Below are 19,132 nucleotides of genomic sequence, written 5' to 3' on the forward strand. Positions count from 1 at the left end.
AAATCTTCTCTCCGTTAAACAATAATTGGGGAAAAAATAAAACGGGGGTCTAATAATTTTATTAATTTTATACAGTTGAAGCCCATATTATTATCCCCTCTGAATTTTTATTTCTTTTTATATATATATTTCTCAAATAATGTTTTGTTTCTTCTTTGTTTTATTTCAGCTAGAATAAAAGCAGTTTCTATTTTTTATTGAAGAAAAAAAAAAAAACCTTTAAGGTCATTATTATTAGCCCCCTAAAGCAATATATATTTTTTTCTTACAGAATAAACCATTGATTGTTATACGGGACATTCTGCCAGAAACAAACATTTTCATTTGTAAAAATGTGACAGGGCCTGACTTTTAAGCTTGTCGTCTTTAAAAAAAAATCTCACAAAAACAAACATAAAATCATACAATTCAATGAAAGAACACATCCTTATTTACTGTCAGCTTCATAATCAAATAAGTCAAAGCCTTAACTATATGGTGCTCAGTCTCTCCTAGTTGACAAAACCATTTTAAATAAAACTGGTAAAATTTTATTTAATTTTACTTCGAAAAATATTATTCATTATATTAAAAAATCAGTAATTATAAATAGCCGTGAGAATGGTGGTCTTAATAAGTTGGATTTTTGTACATTTAATAATACTGTCAAAATTAAACGGGGCAAACATTTTCTCAAAAATCCAACCTTAATCTAAAACTTTGTTCCATATTGCATATTTTCTAAATGGGAATTGAGACATACCAGCTAAATTATCTTAATTTCATAACAAATTTCTTTTTGCCTGGTTACTATTAAGCACAACTTCTCTCCTCACAGATATTTTCTTTGGAATAACAAAATATTGTGTACAAAAACAAATCTCTTTGTTTTTAACGCTGGTTTGAAGCAAATATTCTGCTTGTTAGTCAATTATTTAATGCAAATGGCCATTGATTAAATTAAAAGAATTTCTTTTTTTTTTTCAATTCAATATTTCCATCCCCCTAATGAATTTGCTATTGTATTTGATGCCACACCATTTGAAGTTATAAAGTTGTTCTAAAGCATCCCCTATTCTTCTGTTTTACCCCCTTTAGACCCTTATACTACAATGGTAGGAAAATTTTGTTTCTCTGCAACTTCTTTATACAATTCAATATGCTCTTTATTTCTTAATAGGATGATATTATTCAATCATTCATTTTCTTTTCGGCTTAGTCTCTTTATTAATCTCGGGTCACCACAGCGGAATGAACCGTCAACTTATCCAGCATATGTTTTACGCAGCGGATGCCCTTCCTGCTTCAACCCAGGGGAACATCCGTACACACTCATTTACACTCATTCTCGGAGAACATAACATGCAAACTTCACACAGAAACGCCAACGGACCCAGCTGAGACTCGAACCAGTAACCTTCTTGCTGTGAGGCGATCGTGCAACTGAGAGTTTTAGTCTTGGTTCTAGTCCAAATATTTGTGTTTCAAAGTCAAAACAAGATTACTTGCCACACTGGCAAAATTTCTAATTATTCGAATATCATGCAGTCCTAAGGGAGAACATGCAAACTCCACACAGAAACACCAACTGAGTCGAGGCTCAAACCAGCGACTGAGCGACCTTCTTGCTGTGAGGCAAGATCGTGCTACCCACTGACCAGGATAACACATAATTGTGTTTAATCACTGTATTTATACGGAATTTATACGATTTATGTAAAAAATGTTTTTCCTACTGAGAGTTTTAGTCTTGGTTCTAGTCCAAATATTTGTGTTTCAAAGTCAAAACAAGATTACTTGCCACACTGGCGGATAATTTAGTTTTTGTATAAGCAAAAATGTTTGGCTTATTTCGTCTGAAAGTGAAAACTAAGCAATACTTTTACTTGCTCTATAAGAAAGTTTGATATTTGGACTAGAAATTAGACAAAACAAAGTAGCTAATAAAAACATTTTTTGCAATGCGATTATTTAACTTGTATACCTAAATACTGTCCATAAAGCAAATATATCACAAAATGTCGGAATTTCAAATTATTTGAATATCATGCAGCCCTAAGGGAGAACATGCAAACTCCACACAGAAACACCAACTGAGTCGAGGCTCAAACCAGCGACCGAACGACCTTCTTGCTGTGAGGCAACAGCACTACCTACTTCACCACTGTGTTGCCCTTTTTTTCAAATATTTCCCAAGTAATGTTTAATAGAGCAAGGAATTTTTCACAGTGTTTCCTATAATACTTTTTTCTTGGGGAAAGTCTTATTTGTTTTATTTTGGCTAGAATAAAAGCAGTTTTAAATGTTTTAGAACCATTCTAGGGTCAATAATATTAGTCCCCCTAAAAAAATAAAAATTAGTTATTAAAACAATTATGTTTAGAAATGCATGGAAAATAATCTTTAGCATTGGACAGAAATTAGGGGAAAATATATATAGCCTAATTCAGCTAATAAGTCAGGACTGAAGGGCTAATAATTCTGACTTCAACTGTATATCAACATGTGCACATGAACAATTCCAGCGTTCGGGTTCATTGAGTCCACGCTCACACAATCTTGAATGACAACCTACATTTTGAAATATTCATTTGTGTTGTAAAGACACTGTTCTCCGATTAAAATCTGTTGCGGGGAAATGGAATTGTGCAGAAGCGCTGGTTAATATTTAAACTGCCACACTGCACTAAATTAAACAAGCAGGTTAAAGTCTTGCAACATTTAACGTTTTCTCTCGTACTGTAATGACATTTACGTGGGGTCTTGAGGGGGATTTGTCGAGTGCTTTCATCATTATAGCATGTTACAGACACAAGTACTCGCTAGCACACAGCAGGTTGCCTGTCACCATGCTTCACTAGTTGATCTGTCACACACTGCCGCTCTGTGCGTTAATGTGCAGCCTCTGACAGCTAAAAGGAATCTAAAAGGCTTCAAGGAAGAATTTGTACTCCTTAGTCAGCTGTTCTAGAAAGATAGGAGACTGCAATATTACATGGACCAAAGCTGATTCATCTTAAAGGTGTATTGCACCTAAAATGACGTTGTATTACGCTTACCGTTTTCATTCCATTTATACTTCTCTCACTATTTTGTAATAAAATTTAAGTTAATTAAAGGGAATTAGGTAAGTTATAATGAAATACATTGAGGGAAATGATGTGTGTTTTTTCCAACGATGCTTTGTGCAAGTTAACTTTCATTAAACCGACAGTTTCAGTTCTTGATTGATTCATTCATTCATCCATTTTTCCTTCGGCTTAGCCCCTGGTTTATCAGAGACCGCCCCAGTGGAATGAACTGCCAACTATTCCAGCACATGTTTAACCCAGTGGATGCACTACCAGCTGCTGGGAACAACCATACACTTTCACTTTCATACACGCACTCATACACTATACTCTATAATGACAATTTTGTTCACTTAATGCCTTTGGACTGTGCCGGAGCAAGGTCATGCAAATGTAACCCTGCAGTCCTACACCACCCAACCTGCTCTTAGCTGGGATCAAATCTTCCGCATGGGAGTCGGTTGCTCTAACAAGGCAAAAAACCATGGCCTCTGTTGCTAGAGCACCTTCAGGCCACATTTACACTGCACTCTTCAAGTGACTCAATTCCGATTTATTCCTCCCATGTGGCACAGATCAGATATGGCCCATGTACGTGTAAGCAGGAACAAATCACATGGATTCCGATTTATTCAAATCAGATTCAGATTTTGTTCATATGTGGAAATTTACCCGATATGAATCAGATCTGTGTTCTCGTGTCTGCAGTGTAAGCAGGTAGATCGGATTTTCACCTGTCAATGCGAGTCGCGCATTATTAATAACCAAAGCAAATGACGTCCCGTTCTTTTTTTCCTGGTCATTGCATCTTTGCCGTATGCTGTGTAAATGCAGATGCTCTGATACAAGTCACTTTTAAAAGATGATGTGAGCACGTCAGCAAAAAAAAACAGTACAGTAACAAAATCAGAATTGACCACCAAGATCTGCAGTGTAAATGCAGCCTAAGATGTCAGAGGAGGAAGGTTTACCTGCACAGCACTCATTAGCTGGCCTCCGTTACACTCAACCCTCTAAACCTTACTCCCATTCGGGACACGGCACCAATGTAACCCTGCTGGTCCTACACCACCCAATCCACTTCGACCTGGGATCGAACCAGCAACCTTCCATACAGGAGTCGTTTGGTCTAACAAGGAGGCTAAAGACCATGGCCTTTAGCATCTTTCACTATAGCACCTTTACGCCCCATTCACACAGGGCTTCAGCGTCAACGCTTGGCTGAAGGTGTGTTTGAAGTTGGGTGCTGAAGCGATCATCATAGAAGCGTCAGCCAATGAAATTCAGTCAGCAATAGGCCACTGTCTAGCTGGTGTATTTGCATACAGCGACATGATTGGCTGACGCTTCCGTCTGCGCTTGAAAAGTTGAGCTAGTCCCAACTTCTGCAGCGAGCAACGCCTCTAAAGCGGCCCCCACGGATCCACAATGCAGTTCAGCATCGCCTGACGTCACCTATTCAGATTGAATGGGAAGCGTTGACGCTGACACCCATGTGAATGGGGCGTTAGAGGTCAGAAGAGTGAGGTTTACCTGCACAGCACTCACTAGCTGGCATCCGTTATGCCCCATTCACACGGTACTTCAGCGTCAACGCTTGTATAAGGGCGTGTCTGAAGTTGGGGTTGACGCGATCGTCATAGCAGCATCAGCCAATGAAATTAGTCAACAATACGCCACTGTCTGAGCTGGTGTATTTGCATGCAGCGATCTGATTAGCTGACGCTTCGGTCATCGCTTGAAAAGTTAAGCAAGTCCCAACTTATGCAGCGAGCAACGCCTCTGAAGTGGTGCCGATGGATCCACAATGCAGTTCGGCAACGCCTGATTTCACCCATTCAAAGTGAATGGGAAGCGTTGAAGCTGACGCCCTGTGTGAATGGGGTGTTACACTAACACAGGGAGAACAAGCAAACTCCACACAGAGATTCCAACTCACCAGGGACTCGAACCAGCGACCTTTTTTCAGATTTGACAATCAGTTTACAATTCATGTCAAGGTTAGGTTCTTCTTATATTATTATTATTATTCATTTAGAGTTAGGGATAGATTTAGGGGTAGGAATTAGGCTTGGATTACATTTTTTGAACAGGAATAAAATTCTAGACTGATACACAATTTCAAGTTATGGACATATACTATAAAAAGACTACTAAAAAAAGAAAGTAAACAAAGAAATATATTACTATAAGTTTTTTTTTTTTTTTTTTCTGTCCAGAGACCATATTCACAATAAATCTTAAGGGTAAAAGATTTTTAAAAATTTGTAAAAAGTTCTTAAGCTAACCCCCCAAAAAATGCAATATATATATATATATATATATATATATATATATATATATATATATATATATATATATATATATATATATATATATATGTGTGTGTGTGTGTGTGTGTGTGTGTGTGTGTGTGTGTGTGTGTGTGTGTGTGTGTGTGTGTGTGTGTGTGTGTGTGTGTGTGTATATATATATATATATATATATATATATATATATATATATATATATATATATATATATATATATATATATATGCCAGTTGGCATTTATGTGAGGTGTTAGCATGTTCTTCATGTGTTGGGTTTCCTCCAGGTACTCTGGTTTCCCCCACAGTCCAAAGAAATGCGGTATAGGTGAATTGGATGAACTAAATTGACCGTAGTGTACACTTGCTGACAAATTCTGGATCAGCAGCTCTGTCTTGACAAGGTTGAGTTGAAAGTGAGGGTCCCTCATTTAACAAGAAATGTCTGTCAGACCTGCTGAAATTTGAGCATCTAATGTCAGATAACCAAGCGAGAGTGTGAGGTGAAATTGAGTGTCAGCAGTGATAGGAAAAAAAAAAAAACACGTTACTAAATAACAAATCCATGTGATTTGTAAATAGTGAAAAAGACCTGAGCCCTGAGGCACCCTGCTATCTGTGGTGGACATCAAGACAACTTAAATGGCTCACCTGAGAGGTAAAATCTGATCAACTAAGAGTCATTCCTAATATGCCTTTTATCCTGAAGATTGCAGGAGAATAGGATCATCTGTAGTAGTTAACATAACTTTTTTGATACGTCTGCCACTAATAGGACAGTAAGTTGAAAGTAAATGTGTTCAATAGTGTGATGTGTTCATCTGTTGCTGTAAGAACTGTGGGCAGATGATGATTTGTTGATGAAGAAGTCATTAGCTGCGACATTAAAGAGCACGTAAAAGTAATACAAATTTAAGGTTGAACTAATTATCCATGACTCATAGGAGCACTAAGTAAACATTATGTGACCCTTACCCTAAATTACAACTACTAGTGCTCATGGTGGATGAAAAAAATCATGTTTTAAATGGGAAATCACAAAGATTATGCTTTACATTTGATTTAAAATGTCACGTTAACCATTTGACTGCCGCTCTACCAAACGGTTGACCATGTTTTTACTGTTTTAAATAATAATTGTTAAAATAAAATGGTTAAAAATTGTTTACACACAGCATTGTTGGTTTACAAAACAATCTAACAACATTATCCTGTTGCACTACCACACTTGGTTTCAGTTTAGAAAACATGTTAAATGAGAATCTGAAATATTTGATGACAACATATTTGGTGATTTTAATAATCATCAATGTTTAATTTTGAATATTTCTTTAAATAAATCAATTTTACATTTCATATTTTCAGATTTTTCATAGTATATGTATTAATTCCAGTACTTTTACCATACACTGACATAATAATCATTTGGCAGAGGCTGATATTTTAGAAATAATAGGATGTTTTGAAAAACACATTGAGTGTTTTAACTAGCGATATTAGTAGTAGTAGAATTGCAATCCAAACATTTTTTTTTTCTTGGTGAGGTAGTTAAAGGGTTAATAATAAATCAATTGATTTAAATAAAAAAACACACACACACACATAAGTATTATCACTAATCTGCTCCCAGGTTTGGTGGCATTATAGTGCCTTTTCTTCCGTTGACACACTTTTACTTTCTGCAGATGAGCCAGAGCAGAAAAGATGCTAAAAGCAGCAAAAAAGAAAACACAGCGTAGGCCTCAATGCCTACTAAATCATTTACAGTGTAACACAGCAATGAAAACACACTCGCACATGACTGAAACATGTTCGATAAAATGTTTTTTATTGATATTAAAAATGAAAGTACATGGATTGTGCATTTTCGGACGTATTTTCTAGCGTGCAGAGGTTAAATCAATTAAAAATACACACAGGCTGTGTGGGCTACTGATATTAAACCGTTGCCAAAGAAAGTCAGAAAGATCCCTTCATTTTGAGCGCAAAAGCATGGTTCTTTCGCACAGAAAGTTAAATAACCAGTTCGGAAAGAACAAACAGTTAACGCAGTGCTTGCAAGAATAACATCGTAGAAAAAAAAATGGCAGTTGGGATGCTCGAATAATAAAAAATAATGAGAATAATTAAAATAATTGCACTGCTTCATCACAACTGATATGAATCAGATAAATAGGATGGATTATCAAGGCAGAGAGGGGGAGGCACTTAGACCTTTAGGTACTAAGCAATACTATAGTAACATTTTATGACCTTTAAATAAAATAAACATCCAAAAAATGGCCTTGCGTTGGGTAATTCCATTGATATTTCCTGAGTATTAGGGTAACTAAGTACGGTAGCCCTTCAACAACTGAGATGAAGATACATGGAGGACTTGAGAAAACCACCCCAACCCAAAGGAAATAAGAGGATTTAGGGCATGTTATTAGAAGATGGTGAGATTGAGAGGATGTATGAACAGTTCATTCTTTGTGGCATCGCCATAATGGGTTTGTTTTTACTCTGCCTTACAGCTGCTCAGCAACAAAGGAAAACATTGAACCAGGGACAACACCTTCATCCTAGCGCAGGCTCTTCTCGACCCTCAAAACATGGCTCTCAGTTGCTGCCTACCCCAGACCGATGATACAACAGTGAAAATGGCAGTAAAGTGTCTTAAACTGTAGTGGTTTGTGAACACTTCCATTGAGACCAGTTTTATGCAGAAAAGTTAAATGCAGGGTTTTATTTTTGTATGTTTTTGTTTTTCATTTGTTTTTATTTATTTATTTTATATAAAGAGAAATCCATTTGGCAGATTAAAAAGCCATGCAGGAGGGAGAGAGAGAGAGAGTCTTCTGAGTATGTGCCTATTTTTGTATTACAACATGCCTAAGCGATCCAGGCTACAGCTGCTGTTAAAATATTGATTTTAAAATAGCTCAGTGGCTAACCAAAAGGAGAAAAGGAAATATTTTTTGGTACAAAGCATCTACAAAAAAGCATTTACATGTAAAACGGGGGAGAGCACATCAAATAAAATCCGTCAGTTGAGCATCAGTGCTATGTATATTACTGTATTTGGACCGATTTAATATATATATATATATATAATTTTATAACAAAATAAATAATGCCTTTATACAGTGCCCATATTTGTACTTTAACAAACAAACAAACAAAAAGAAGCTTGGCGGCTCATTACGCAAGATACAGCTCAGACTAAAAGAATAGTACATGATGTCCCTGGAAACTAATTACAATATATATTTTTATATTTAATTCATATATATATATTTATATATATTCAAGTATTTGTTTTCAGGCAAAAGCATGTGAATACTACGGATAAACGTTAAAAATATATGTTAGTTGACATTATTGCGTTTTTTCCCTTTGAATTGATATTTGTGCCTTTTTTTTTTCTTCAGAACTGTAAAATAACGTTACAAAAACACAAAGCCTATTTTGCAACAAGAATGTCACGGTACCAGAAACTGGGCTTTTTTTCCCTCCTTTTTTTCTTTTTTTTCCTTGAAGCATTGTCACGAAAAAAAATAACATAGAAAATACAAACATCCCACTTTTTCAAGGTCACAATGTCTCTCTTCCTGCAGTGCAAAGCAGGGGTTTTGTGCAGCCACGCTTGAGTTCCCCACGTCCAGGCGCTTGAACATGATCCCTCCAGCGTCCCCACACTGCTCCTTCCTTTTTCGCGATGGCAGCGTGGGACCCAAAGCATACATCGCGTGTCTTACATACACGTCTGCATGCAGCGATCTCCCTCGCCGCCAATATGCTCATGATTACCCTTTCGAAAGTCACGCTTTCCTTAAAACGGAAAGCTTAATAAAGTCTCAAAGGAAAAAAAAAAACGTGCTTTTAAAACCCTTCTCCTCTGAGTCCTTTCCCAAAGCTAGCACCATGACATTTTTTGAGCTACACGTTCATAGTCCATAAAAAAATAGTGCCTTTTTTATTTACTTAACAAGAACTTTGACGTAATCCGTGGCGATGTGCAATTCGCAGACGCTTCTTCTGCTTTTCATTTGTGATTACAAGGTGCTGGAACAGGAATCTAATTTTACAACAATTCCTTACAGTGTGGATGTCCCTTTATAGTTACAGGTGCAAACTAATATGTAAAAGGACTAAAAGAGAAATACTTTTGTCTTGGGAGAATGCAGTGGAATGGGTTCTTTCATGCTAGCTTTCGCTGTTCCTCGCGCTCTCTGATGTCCTGGCAAGACGTTCCACGACTGCTTTGCTCTTTTCTTTGCTTCTTCACCTGAATTCCTCTCGTTTACGATGTGCCTTTTTGTTGGTGAACGAAACAGTAAGAATAGAAACTGGAAGAGCATGTGAGCAGGTTTGGTGGGGTAGGAAGAAGGGTTGTTGAGGACTGCCACAGAAATGACGTCAGAGACAAAAAAGCTTTTGATCCCTCAGTCTTTTTTATCAACTCTGTGCAAACGATCCTGTCTTTTCACTTGTGGCTAACGTAGTTTTCTGTGGGAAGAAGGATGGGAGGCAGCTTGCTGGGAAGCGTGATGAGAGGCCTGTGGTGGAGCAGTTGCTCCTGGGCCTTGATTCTCTCCGCCTGCCGCCTGAACTTCTTGGCCCGCAAGATGGCAGGGATGCCCCTCCGTAGCCTCTGAGCAGCCTTTCTTTGCCACACATCATATTTGGAATATTTGACGGTCACATGTTTTCTTGGGACCTCCTGTTACAAAAAAAAAAAAAATGTAGAGTTAGAAAATGAGTCCAAATCGTCACAGTTTTATTAGATATTTTGCTGAAAACACCCCAAAACTTTAAACCACCAAGACAAAACCCTGAGGAATACCTGTTATTCCAAACGGTTTTCTTGTTTTTATTTTGATTACTTAAACATATGGGTCATATTTTTTTTTAATGGTCCATTTGTTGAAATTAGGTTACAATGCATCTACATGCCAACTAACTCTCATTAGATTATAAGTAGACTGTTAGGTAAGGATTAGTGTAAGTTGAAATACTTGCGAAGTTTCTTATACACTCTCAGAAATAAAGATATGCAAGCTGTCATTGAGGTGGTACCTTTTCAAAAGGTACACGTTTGTACTTAAAGGGTACATATTGGTACCTTAAAAGTACATATTAGTGCCTAAAAATTTTAAGAGGAACACTTTTGTGATTTTTAGGTACTAATATGTACCCTTGGTGTACTAATATGTACCTTTTAGGTACAAATTTGTACCTTTTGAAAAGGTACCACCATAGTGACAGCTCGCGTACCCTTTATTTCTAAGAGCGGAGTCGGTTAAATGTTAAAGAAGCAGTATCAGCAGATATTAAGCTGACAGTCTACTAACAGTCTACTAATACTCAGGGACTATCAAAATGAAGTGTTACCAACATATGCAATAAATTGCTTTAATTCAAAGTCTCCATTGCTTAAGCACCAACTCAACAATCAGGCCATTTTGAGAGATGTTTTGTAAGCATTTTGATGTAATCTAAAGGAAAATTTCAAACTGTATGTGACCTCTCACTTCTATTATCTCATTTTCCACTTTGTCAGCAGTTTAGGACAATACTTGCTTACAAGTTCCTTCCTCTAGCTAACTGTTTTCGTAAAACCCACATGACATTATGTACGAGTTCAGCAGAAAGCAAAGGAAAATCATGACGGTGAGGTGTGATGTTTTTGTTGTTTCCCACGGACAACATACCTGTTTTAATGCGGGCATCACTGGAATGACCTGCAGCGATGTGGCTGAAACGTCCCTCTCTGACTTGGCAGGTTTAGCGCAGTACTGTTCTAGCAGAGCAAGGTTGCAACTACTAAAACAACACTCCTCCACAATCCCACGATTTTGAGAACGTCGACTGTTTGACCTACTAGTTGGTCGACCTGCGGGGGAAACAGATGGAAATCATGAGTTCATGGACAATAATATTATTCTGTCCACATCAGAGAATAACACCTTTTGCTTATGGAAAATATCCACACAAAAATGAAAATTCTGTCATAATTTCCATCACCCTCTTGTTGCTGAAAACAAGTTTTTATTCATGTAGTGAAACCTAGTGGAGACCAATGTTGTTTGGACCCCATTTTTTGTCCTATGGACAAAAGGTTTTCCCCAAAATTCCTTAAAAATATGTTGTGTTAAGGCTTGGAAGTACATGAAGGTTGAGTAAATGACAGATCATTTTAATAGTCTAATCTATAATTTGATACTAGTATAAATTGGTTTGCTGGTAACCCTGCTTGATCATATGACACTGCGCTTTTGTCAAAAAGTCAGGAAAGAAGACAAGCTGGCTGACCAGTTAACCCTACTTCAAAAAGCCTGACTAAACAAGCCTAAACTGCCTGGCCAAGCTATTGTTTACCTGAGTAACTAATGATCCAGCCTGAAAAGTCTGGTAACTGGCACAGACTGGTTTAAGATGATTATATTTACCAGAGAATCCAGCTGAGCACATGCATTTAACCATTTAAGACCAACAAACCAGCTAGTTTGAGTGCTATTACCAAGAAAAAAGACATTTGGCTCAAGCTGTCACTATCAAGCATGCAAACATATTTAACAAACCCTGCAAGCAAGTCAATGTAAATCAAGCTACAGTGACCTGATTCCATTGTAGAGGCAGATTTCATTATCAATTCATTATGTTTTGATTGGGATGCATCTGTGGTGTATAATAAAGCCAGAATCGGTGGCATAAAATGGAGTCTGTTTATTTGTTTTCTCGCCTGGACTGATCTTGTTATGCCGTCTAATTGAGCTGCTCGAAATCTGTTTCGAAGAATTCACCAGGAACCACATTCCCAGGAACGAAAGACTACGAATAAGGCAACGAAAGAGTTGAAGGGCAAAAGTCTTCGCTTCTGTTTAGATGAGTAAATGGTGGATATCCTTTGACCTTGTCCTTTGCCAGCTCAGCAGAGATAAAGAGTGCATGAAAGAGAGGAAGGGGGAGGGGTAGAAGAACAGACTTGGCATGAAAGAGCGAAGATACAGGACACAGTAATGGGGGGGGGGGGGTGCATGAGCTAGACCGGGAAAAGGAAGGAACAATTGATTTTCAGTCAAATAATATGTGAACGATTTGTGCTTCTCATAGTCACACTGATCTGAAAGGGAGTTCTTGATTATAGGATGGGAAACATTGAACAAGAGTAGAAGTGGTGGACGGAGGGGGGAAATCTGTGCTGGCCCAAATTGGATAATGATCTTTCGGGGTAGTTAGGCTTCTGTGGCCAAAAGAACACAAAGGCCTTGTCTGTTTGTCAGTGCTGGCGTGAGGAAGACGACAAATATTTAAAAAGTTGTGCTCTCGACCCCCTCCGTGCATGTGAGCGGTGCACATCCAACAGATGTATTTGTATTGCACGGTCGGCAGGCGCTGCTTTGAAATAGTGCGAACGTATTGGTTAGTATCTGTTACGCTAAAATAGTAATGAAGCTGTCTCCATTCCATCCAGCCATGTAAAAGGACAAACAACTCTTTTTTTTTTCAATTGAGTGTAGCCTGGGAACATTTCTGGAGAGGTGAATGGAATGCCACTTGGGTACTATTACTTTCCCTGACGGAATGTGCAAGTAAACAACCAGGCCATTGTGGCTCATTTAGCATCCCTTTCATATGCAATCACAGATATCGCAAGAGAATGCGCCCAGTCAGCACAATCTGCCGAGACTTTGGTCGTAACCTAGGTCATTCGTGACATGCAATTGGCAGGACTCCTAAGCAAAAGCCAAGAAAATGCTGAAAAGTGTACGTACTGAAATAGAAGCCTCTGTCTTCACACACAAACTGTAGAGCGTCCACCAGCTCTCCGCCACATAACGTTTCAGCTGAAGCAACTTCGAAGGCAGACAGGGTTAAAAACAGTATGCATATTGGCATCCGTATGGACCAGAACATCTTTATGACCTGCAAAGATGACATGCTTTAGTTAGTTCAGTTTAGAGAGTTTGCATTTTATTTTTAATGGACAAATCTTGTCTCTTTATTTATCTTAAATGCTGAACATAATGCATACTCCTCCTTCCTTAAGTATAATTAGAATTCTTAAGATGTTGACTTTAGTAATGCAATACTTCCGTGTGTGAATGCATGGAAATTGACTCCTCACTTATCTGCTTGATTACATGGTCAATTTACTGTATGGAGAAGCATGCCTTTACGGTCTATACATAATGCACTGTTGTTCACAACAGACAATTTGCCAGTGTACTCAATGCACATTTGCAATTATATGCACGCCTTTTCAGGTTTGAATAAAAATAAATAAAAATGTGTCTTAATATCTGCTTAGCAATCTTCAGCTTAATGCACAATTAATAAGGTTGCAACCTTGCTATTCATAAAACAAACAAGAAACTAAAATTTATAAGTAAACTGAATTAAAAAACTTTTTGTAGTTATGAATGTAATTTTTCACACAAAACAATATCAAGTATTATTCTAGAGAGACCTGTTGATCATCTATCCCTAACGTCATGCATTTGGCATGTCATTAGTTCGTCCATCTTATTAAATCAGGCATTGTAAATCTTCATTACACATTCATGCATCGACTTTTTAATTTTCGGCTTAAAGATGAATTGCTTATCCAAGTCGAAAGGCTTTATCTTGTCCTTTACATTCTTACACAACGTTCAACAAGTTGCAAGACTTCTCAATCTACCAAGCTATCTCATTCCTTTCAACTCAGCATTTAGTTTCCTTAAATCCAAGTCATTTAAAGTGCTGTCGCCCCCTCGTGCAACATTCTTTCTAGTGTGCGCGTATCCAGAACGTAATGTCAAGTCCTTTATATATATATATATATATATATATATATATATATATATATATATATATATATATATATATATATATATATATATATTCGCAGTCGCTTTTCATGATACAGAAAGATTGTAAGGTGTTTTACAGAAATAAAGTTAATAACTTGAATTCCTCATTGTGCACATTCTGCAGTTTAGCGCTGTCAAGATGATCTGGTAATTGTTAAGAATGTCAAAAACATCCATTTCATTACGCGAACCGCTTCAGCAAAGGAACACTGTTTTAAATCTCCTTAGTTTATCGACCGTGCCAGTTTCAGATTTTTATGATGCGACTCAACAGTTTCTATAAAGCGTCTCTTTTTATTGGTTTGTTTTCTATTCAAGAGAACAGCACGAAAGCAATTGTCTCCAAATATGTCCAAGGTTCTTAAAAGATTTTCTTTACCTTATTTACGAAACTGTCTGTTCTCGAGCAGGTATGGCAAACAGAATGATGTTTTAGTTGGTCCTCCATGACAACGTGAAAAAATGCTGTGCTGTTGTATTTGGTAGTGAAGGTCGGATTAAGTCCCCTAGATGGTGTTAGGATGTTGTGTGGAGCTGTCCCAAAATCAGGCGACAGGCAAAAGTTCTCTGAGAGAAGTATTATATACCCAACCCGCCCCTAAACACCCTCCACCTCCCGTACTTCTTGTGCGCATGCCTGTAAACCAGCAGTCTAGCCGCGTTCTACACTGTTTCCACAGAATCCACATTAAAAAAGTTCATTAAACTTTAGAGAATGTCAGCTCAACTCCTTGTTAAAATGGCTGACTTTATTTGTTGTTTTGTTTTCTTAACACATTATAAAGTTAGAGCAGAATAGAATTAAATCTACATCTAAGTAAATCCACAATGAAATAATTAATGAAAACAACGAAAGATTCATAGTTTAGAAACGCCAACGTCGTCAAAATCTTTCCATCAAGATATCAGAGTTCTGACAGGACAATCAGTGTGTAAATTCTTTTGCAATGTGCAGTGTCCGGATGATAAGGAGAAAGGATGAAACGCTCCATGCCATCATTTCCTCTGATAAACCACCTGCCTTATCGATCCTCACGCGAATAGTGGCGGTAATGATGGTAATTCACTTTACAGGCTGACCCATTCAGAGCACTGAGAGGATAATGAAGAATTAGCTGGACTTGAATTGAACTTAAATTGGTTTGATTGAATTACCTGGAAATGTCATCCATCACCTGGCAAAGCAATAAGGGGCCATTATTTGATGCAGATGTTATTTTTCGTGGACACTAGTCTACATCTGATATGAAATGCAGGGCCAAAGTGTCTATCACTAACTTAGAGTACTAAAATGCCCTTTAAAGTTGTTTCAAATCAACATGTGGAAGTAATATATGTATGATATAATTATTAAATGCATTATATGAACTATCAGCCCCGTGTTTATTTTTTCCTCAATTTATGTTTAACAGAGAGAAGATTTTCAACACATTTCTAAACATAATAGTTTTAATAACTCATTGGTAATAACTGATTTATTATATCTTTGTCATGATGATAGTAAATAATAATTTACTAGATATTTTTTCAAGACATTTCCATACAGCTTAAAGTGACATTTAAAGGCTTAACTAATTAACTAATTAACCAGGCAGGTTAGGGTAAATGCAAGTTATTGTACAACAGTGGTTTGTTCTGTAGACTATCAAAAAAAAAATTAATTAATTAATTAATTAATTAATTAATAAAAATAAATAAATAAATTATATATATATATATATATATATATATATATATATATATATATATATATATATATATATATATATATATATATATATATAATCTCTGTAAAAGATAATTTGGGAAATATTTAAAAAAGAAATAATTCTCTGTATATCAAAGTGTCAAAATTGTTTTTGGATATGAAGGCTATTTAATTATCTATTTATAAGGCTAAGGCATTCGATTAACATACATTTAAATCGCAAATGTTCAATACTATTTATTTTAAGTTATGATATGTGAGCAAACATGAGACTAACTGACAAACTGTGTGCTTAAAAATATGCGAAATTATGAGAAATGGCACAATGTCTAGAATATGGAGAAGCGTGGCTCCTGTTTTATGTGTCATGAAAATGGCGCCCCTGCTGTTTAAATAAACAATAGCGCCACAAGATGAGAAAAAAAAAATAAAAATAAAATTGGTCTGCTGCTGGCATGAATTATCAATGCACTCTGTTACTGGAAGCACCATTATAAAGACATTAAACCTCTCTTCCTCTGTCTCCTATTATCCATCAGATGAGGGAAGCAGGAAACCCAAAAGATCTGTAGGGCTTTGCAATAAATCATTCACTCCATTCAATAAGCAGCATTTTTACTTAGTCACACTGCCATGCACAAAAAAAATTATATAATTTCCCATAATATAAAGCCAACTAGTGTAGCATAAATCATTTGAAGCACCGGTCAGGCTATCCTAAAAAAGAAGAGGAAGATCTCAGGAGATTTTGTGTTATACCAATATACAGTAAGCAACATCTATTATTCAATAACTCTATGTTTTAAACTCAGTGACCTCAGTTTAATTGAAAAACTAGGTAAACCCTGCCATCTTCAATAATATATCAGGCTTGATTAGAGTAATATCCTACACCTACTGATTTTCTACATGACGTATTCCACTGTGGGATTTTATCTGTCCTGGTAAAACGTGTTTAGTGGTTGGTTGCGTATTTAAATGACAGATCTTTCCTACTCACTGGATCCGAGATCTGTTTTTTTATCCTGATTCTAACCTCTAACCTCTAACCTCATGTCACGACCCTTACAAAAGCCCCAGTCATTAGGCTGTGAGAATTATAAAAGATTTCAGTTTGAGGACACCCAGAATGTGCGTGCATCAGATGCCTTACCTACATGCTTAGACTACCATCTGCTGGTGGTTGTTTTATTTCAAAGGTATGGTAAGGAATGGTCAGATAGATGCATCAAAATACCTCAGAGTATTCCATCTGAAACCAGCAGTTTCTGAAATCATTTTCCTCTTAAAAAGATTTATCAGAAAGTAAACACTGTATTGTATTAACTTAATATTGGGTCTATAATATAATATAATATAATATAATATAATATAATATAATATAATATAATATAATATAATATAAAATAAAATAATATAATATAAAATGACAAAGTGTTTGTGGTTTTGAATAGTCTATTTATTTTATTTAAATGTTTTATGTTTGAAAAGGCTAATGCAGATTTGATCAAATTCGAAATATTCAATAAAATATCCTTTTTCATTTACCATATGTGGGCAAAAATTAGACTAAATGGCAATCTGGTCATTGTTTATTCGCCCTTAGTTCCAAACCGCTTTGAGTTGTTTTGTTCTCTTGAACACAAAAGAAAACATTTTAAAAATGTTGGAAACTTGTAACCCGACCTCCATTGAAGCAAAAACAAATACTGTGTGACTTTCCATCAAAAGAGCTTATTTTGTGTTTAGTTAAAGCAAACAAACAAACAAACAAGGCTGAGTAAATGATAGCAGGAATCTCATTTACCTTTTTTGGTGAACTGTGCCTTCAAGAATATTTTCTCTTAAAATTATTTATGAGAGTGTTTTAGATATATATATTTTATATTATATATATATATATATATATATATATATATATATATATATATATATATATATATATATATATATATATATATATATATATATATATATAGTTGAAGTCAGAATTATCAGCCCCCTGTTTATTTTTTCCCCAATTTCTGTTTTACGGAGAGAAGATTTTTTCAACACATTTCTAAATATAATAGTTTTAATAACTCATTTCTAATATCTAATTTATTTTATCTTTGCCATAATGAAAGAAAATAATATTTTACTAGATATTTTAAGACACTTCTATATAGCTAAAAGTGACATTTAAAATATATATATACATACACACACACACTTACAGTAGTCAGCATTTGGTAAGTCTATCAAAACCACGTTAAACATTGACTACTATATACCACTTGCATGACATTTTTATTGATTATTTAGTTTGTTGTATTAACTGCTGATAAAATAGGTAATTAAAACAATAATTAGGAAAATTTACAATCTACAGAAGTGAAGGTTTAAAGTGGATCAAAACCTTTCATCAAAGTCAATCAAAACACTCATATTTGTCTTAGAAGAATTCTAATAAATATTCTTGACCCACTTTAAATGTTGACTACTGTAACGTACATTACATTTTTCTATTCATTACATTACTCAATATATCTATTTACTCATTTTAAAATCACATTTGTAATTTCATTATTTTTTCAAATGATGGATAATTAATTTATAAAATATTAATAAATTATATTTTTGTATTATAGTTATTAGATTTTTTTATATTTTTGTAAAATTTGTTGTATTTTGTATTAATAAAATAGTTAATTAAAATAATAATTTTGAAAATATTTACATTACAATCGACAGTACGTTTGAAGTGGATCAAAACCCTTAAAAGTAAATCAAAACCTAAAAAAATGACCCATTCTTGTCTTGAGAGAATTCTCTCTCTCTCTCTCTCTCTCTCTCTCTCTCTCTCTCTCTCTCTCTCTCTCTATATATATATATATATATATATATATATATATATATATATATATATATATATATATACTTGTTTTTTGTTGTTAAAAATAAAAAACAGCAGAATTTACAGTAACTAACTGACAATTTTGGTTGCTAGTAATTTAGAAGCCCTATTTAAATAAATGATTACAATTGTGCTGTATATTTACATTAAAATTGTAATCAATAATTTTCAATACACCTCTAAATTTACAGTCTAAATGCCAACCAAAATTGCCAAGTTAATACATTTTAATTATTAATTTAAAGTCTTACCACCAACCAAAATTGCCAGTAAGTTACTGTAAATTTCACAGTAAATTGTAATTATTATTTAAAGTGGTGTCACGGTGGC

The 19,132-nt window shown here is 35.4% G+C and overlaps 2 protein-coding genes across 2 annotated transcripts in view; both read right to left on the reverse strand.

The window, feature by feature from the left end:
- Positions 1 to 19,132, reverse strand: part of LOC147837707 (uncharacterized) — an 838,558-nt gene that overhangs the window by 579,848 nt on the left and 239,578 nt on the right. The window lies entirely within an intron of this gene.
- Positions 7,164 to 14,735, reverse strand: igf2b (insulin-like growth factor 2b). Its single transcript, NM_001001815.1, is given in 4 exon segments — positions 7,164 to 10,063; positions 11,055 to 11,236; positions 13,119 to 13,269; positions 14,578 to 14,735. Coding segments are annotated over 4 exon segments (639 nt in total). The 5' UTR covers positions 14,647 to 14,735; the 3' UTR covers positions 7,164 to 9,826.

This window comes from Danio rerio, chromosome 25 (assembly GCF_052040795.2).
Source record: "Danio rerio strain M-AB ecotype USA chromosome 25, GRCz13ab, whole genome shotgun sequence".
NCBI classification, from domain to species: domain Eukaryota; kingdom Metazoa; phylum Chordata; class Actinopteri; order Cypriniformes; family Danionidae; genus Danio; species Danio rerio.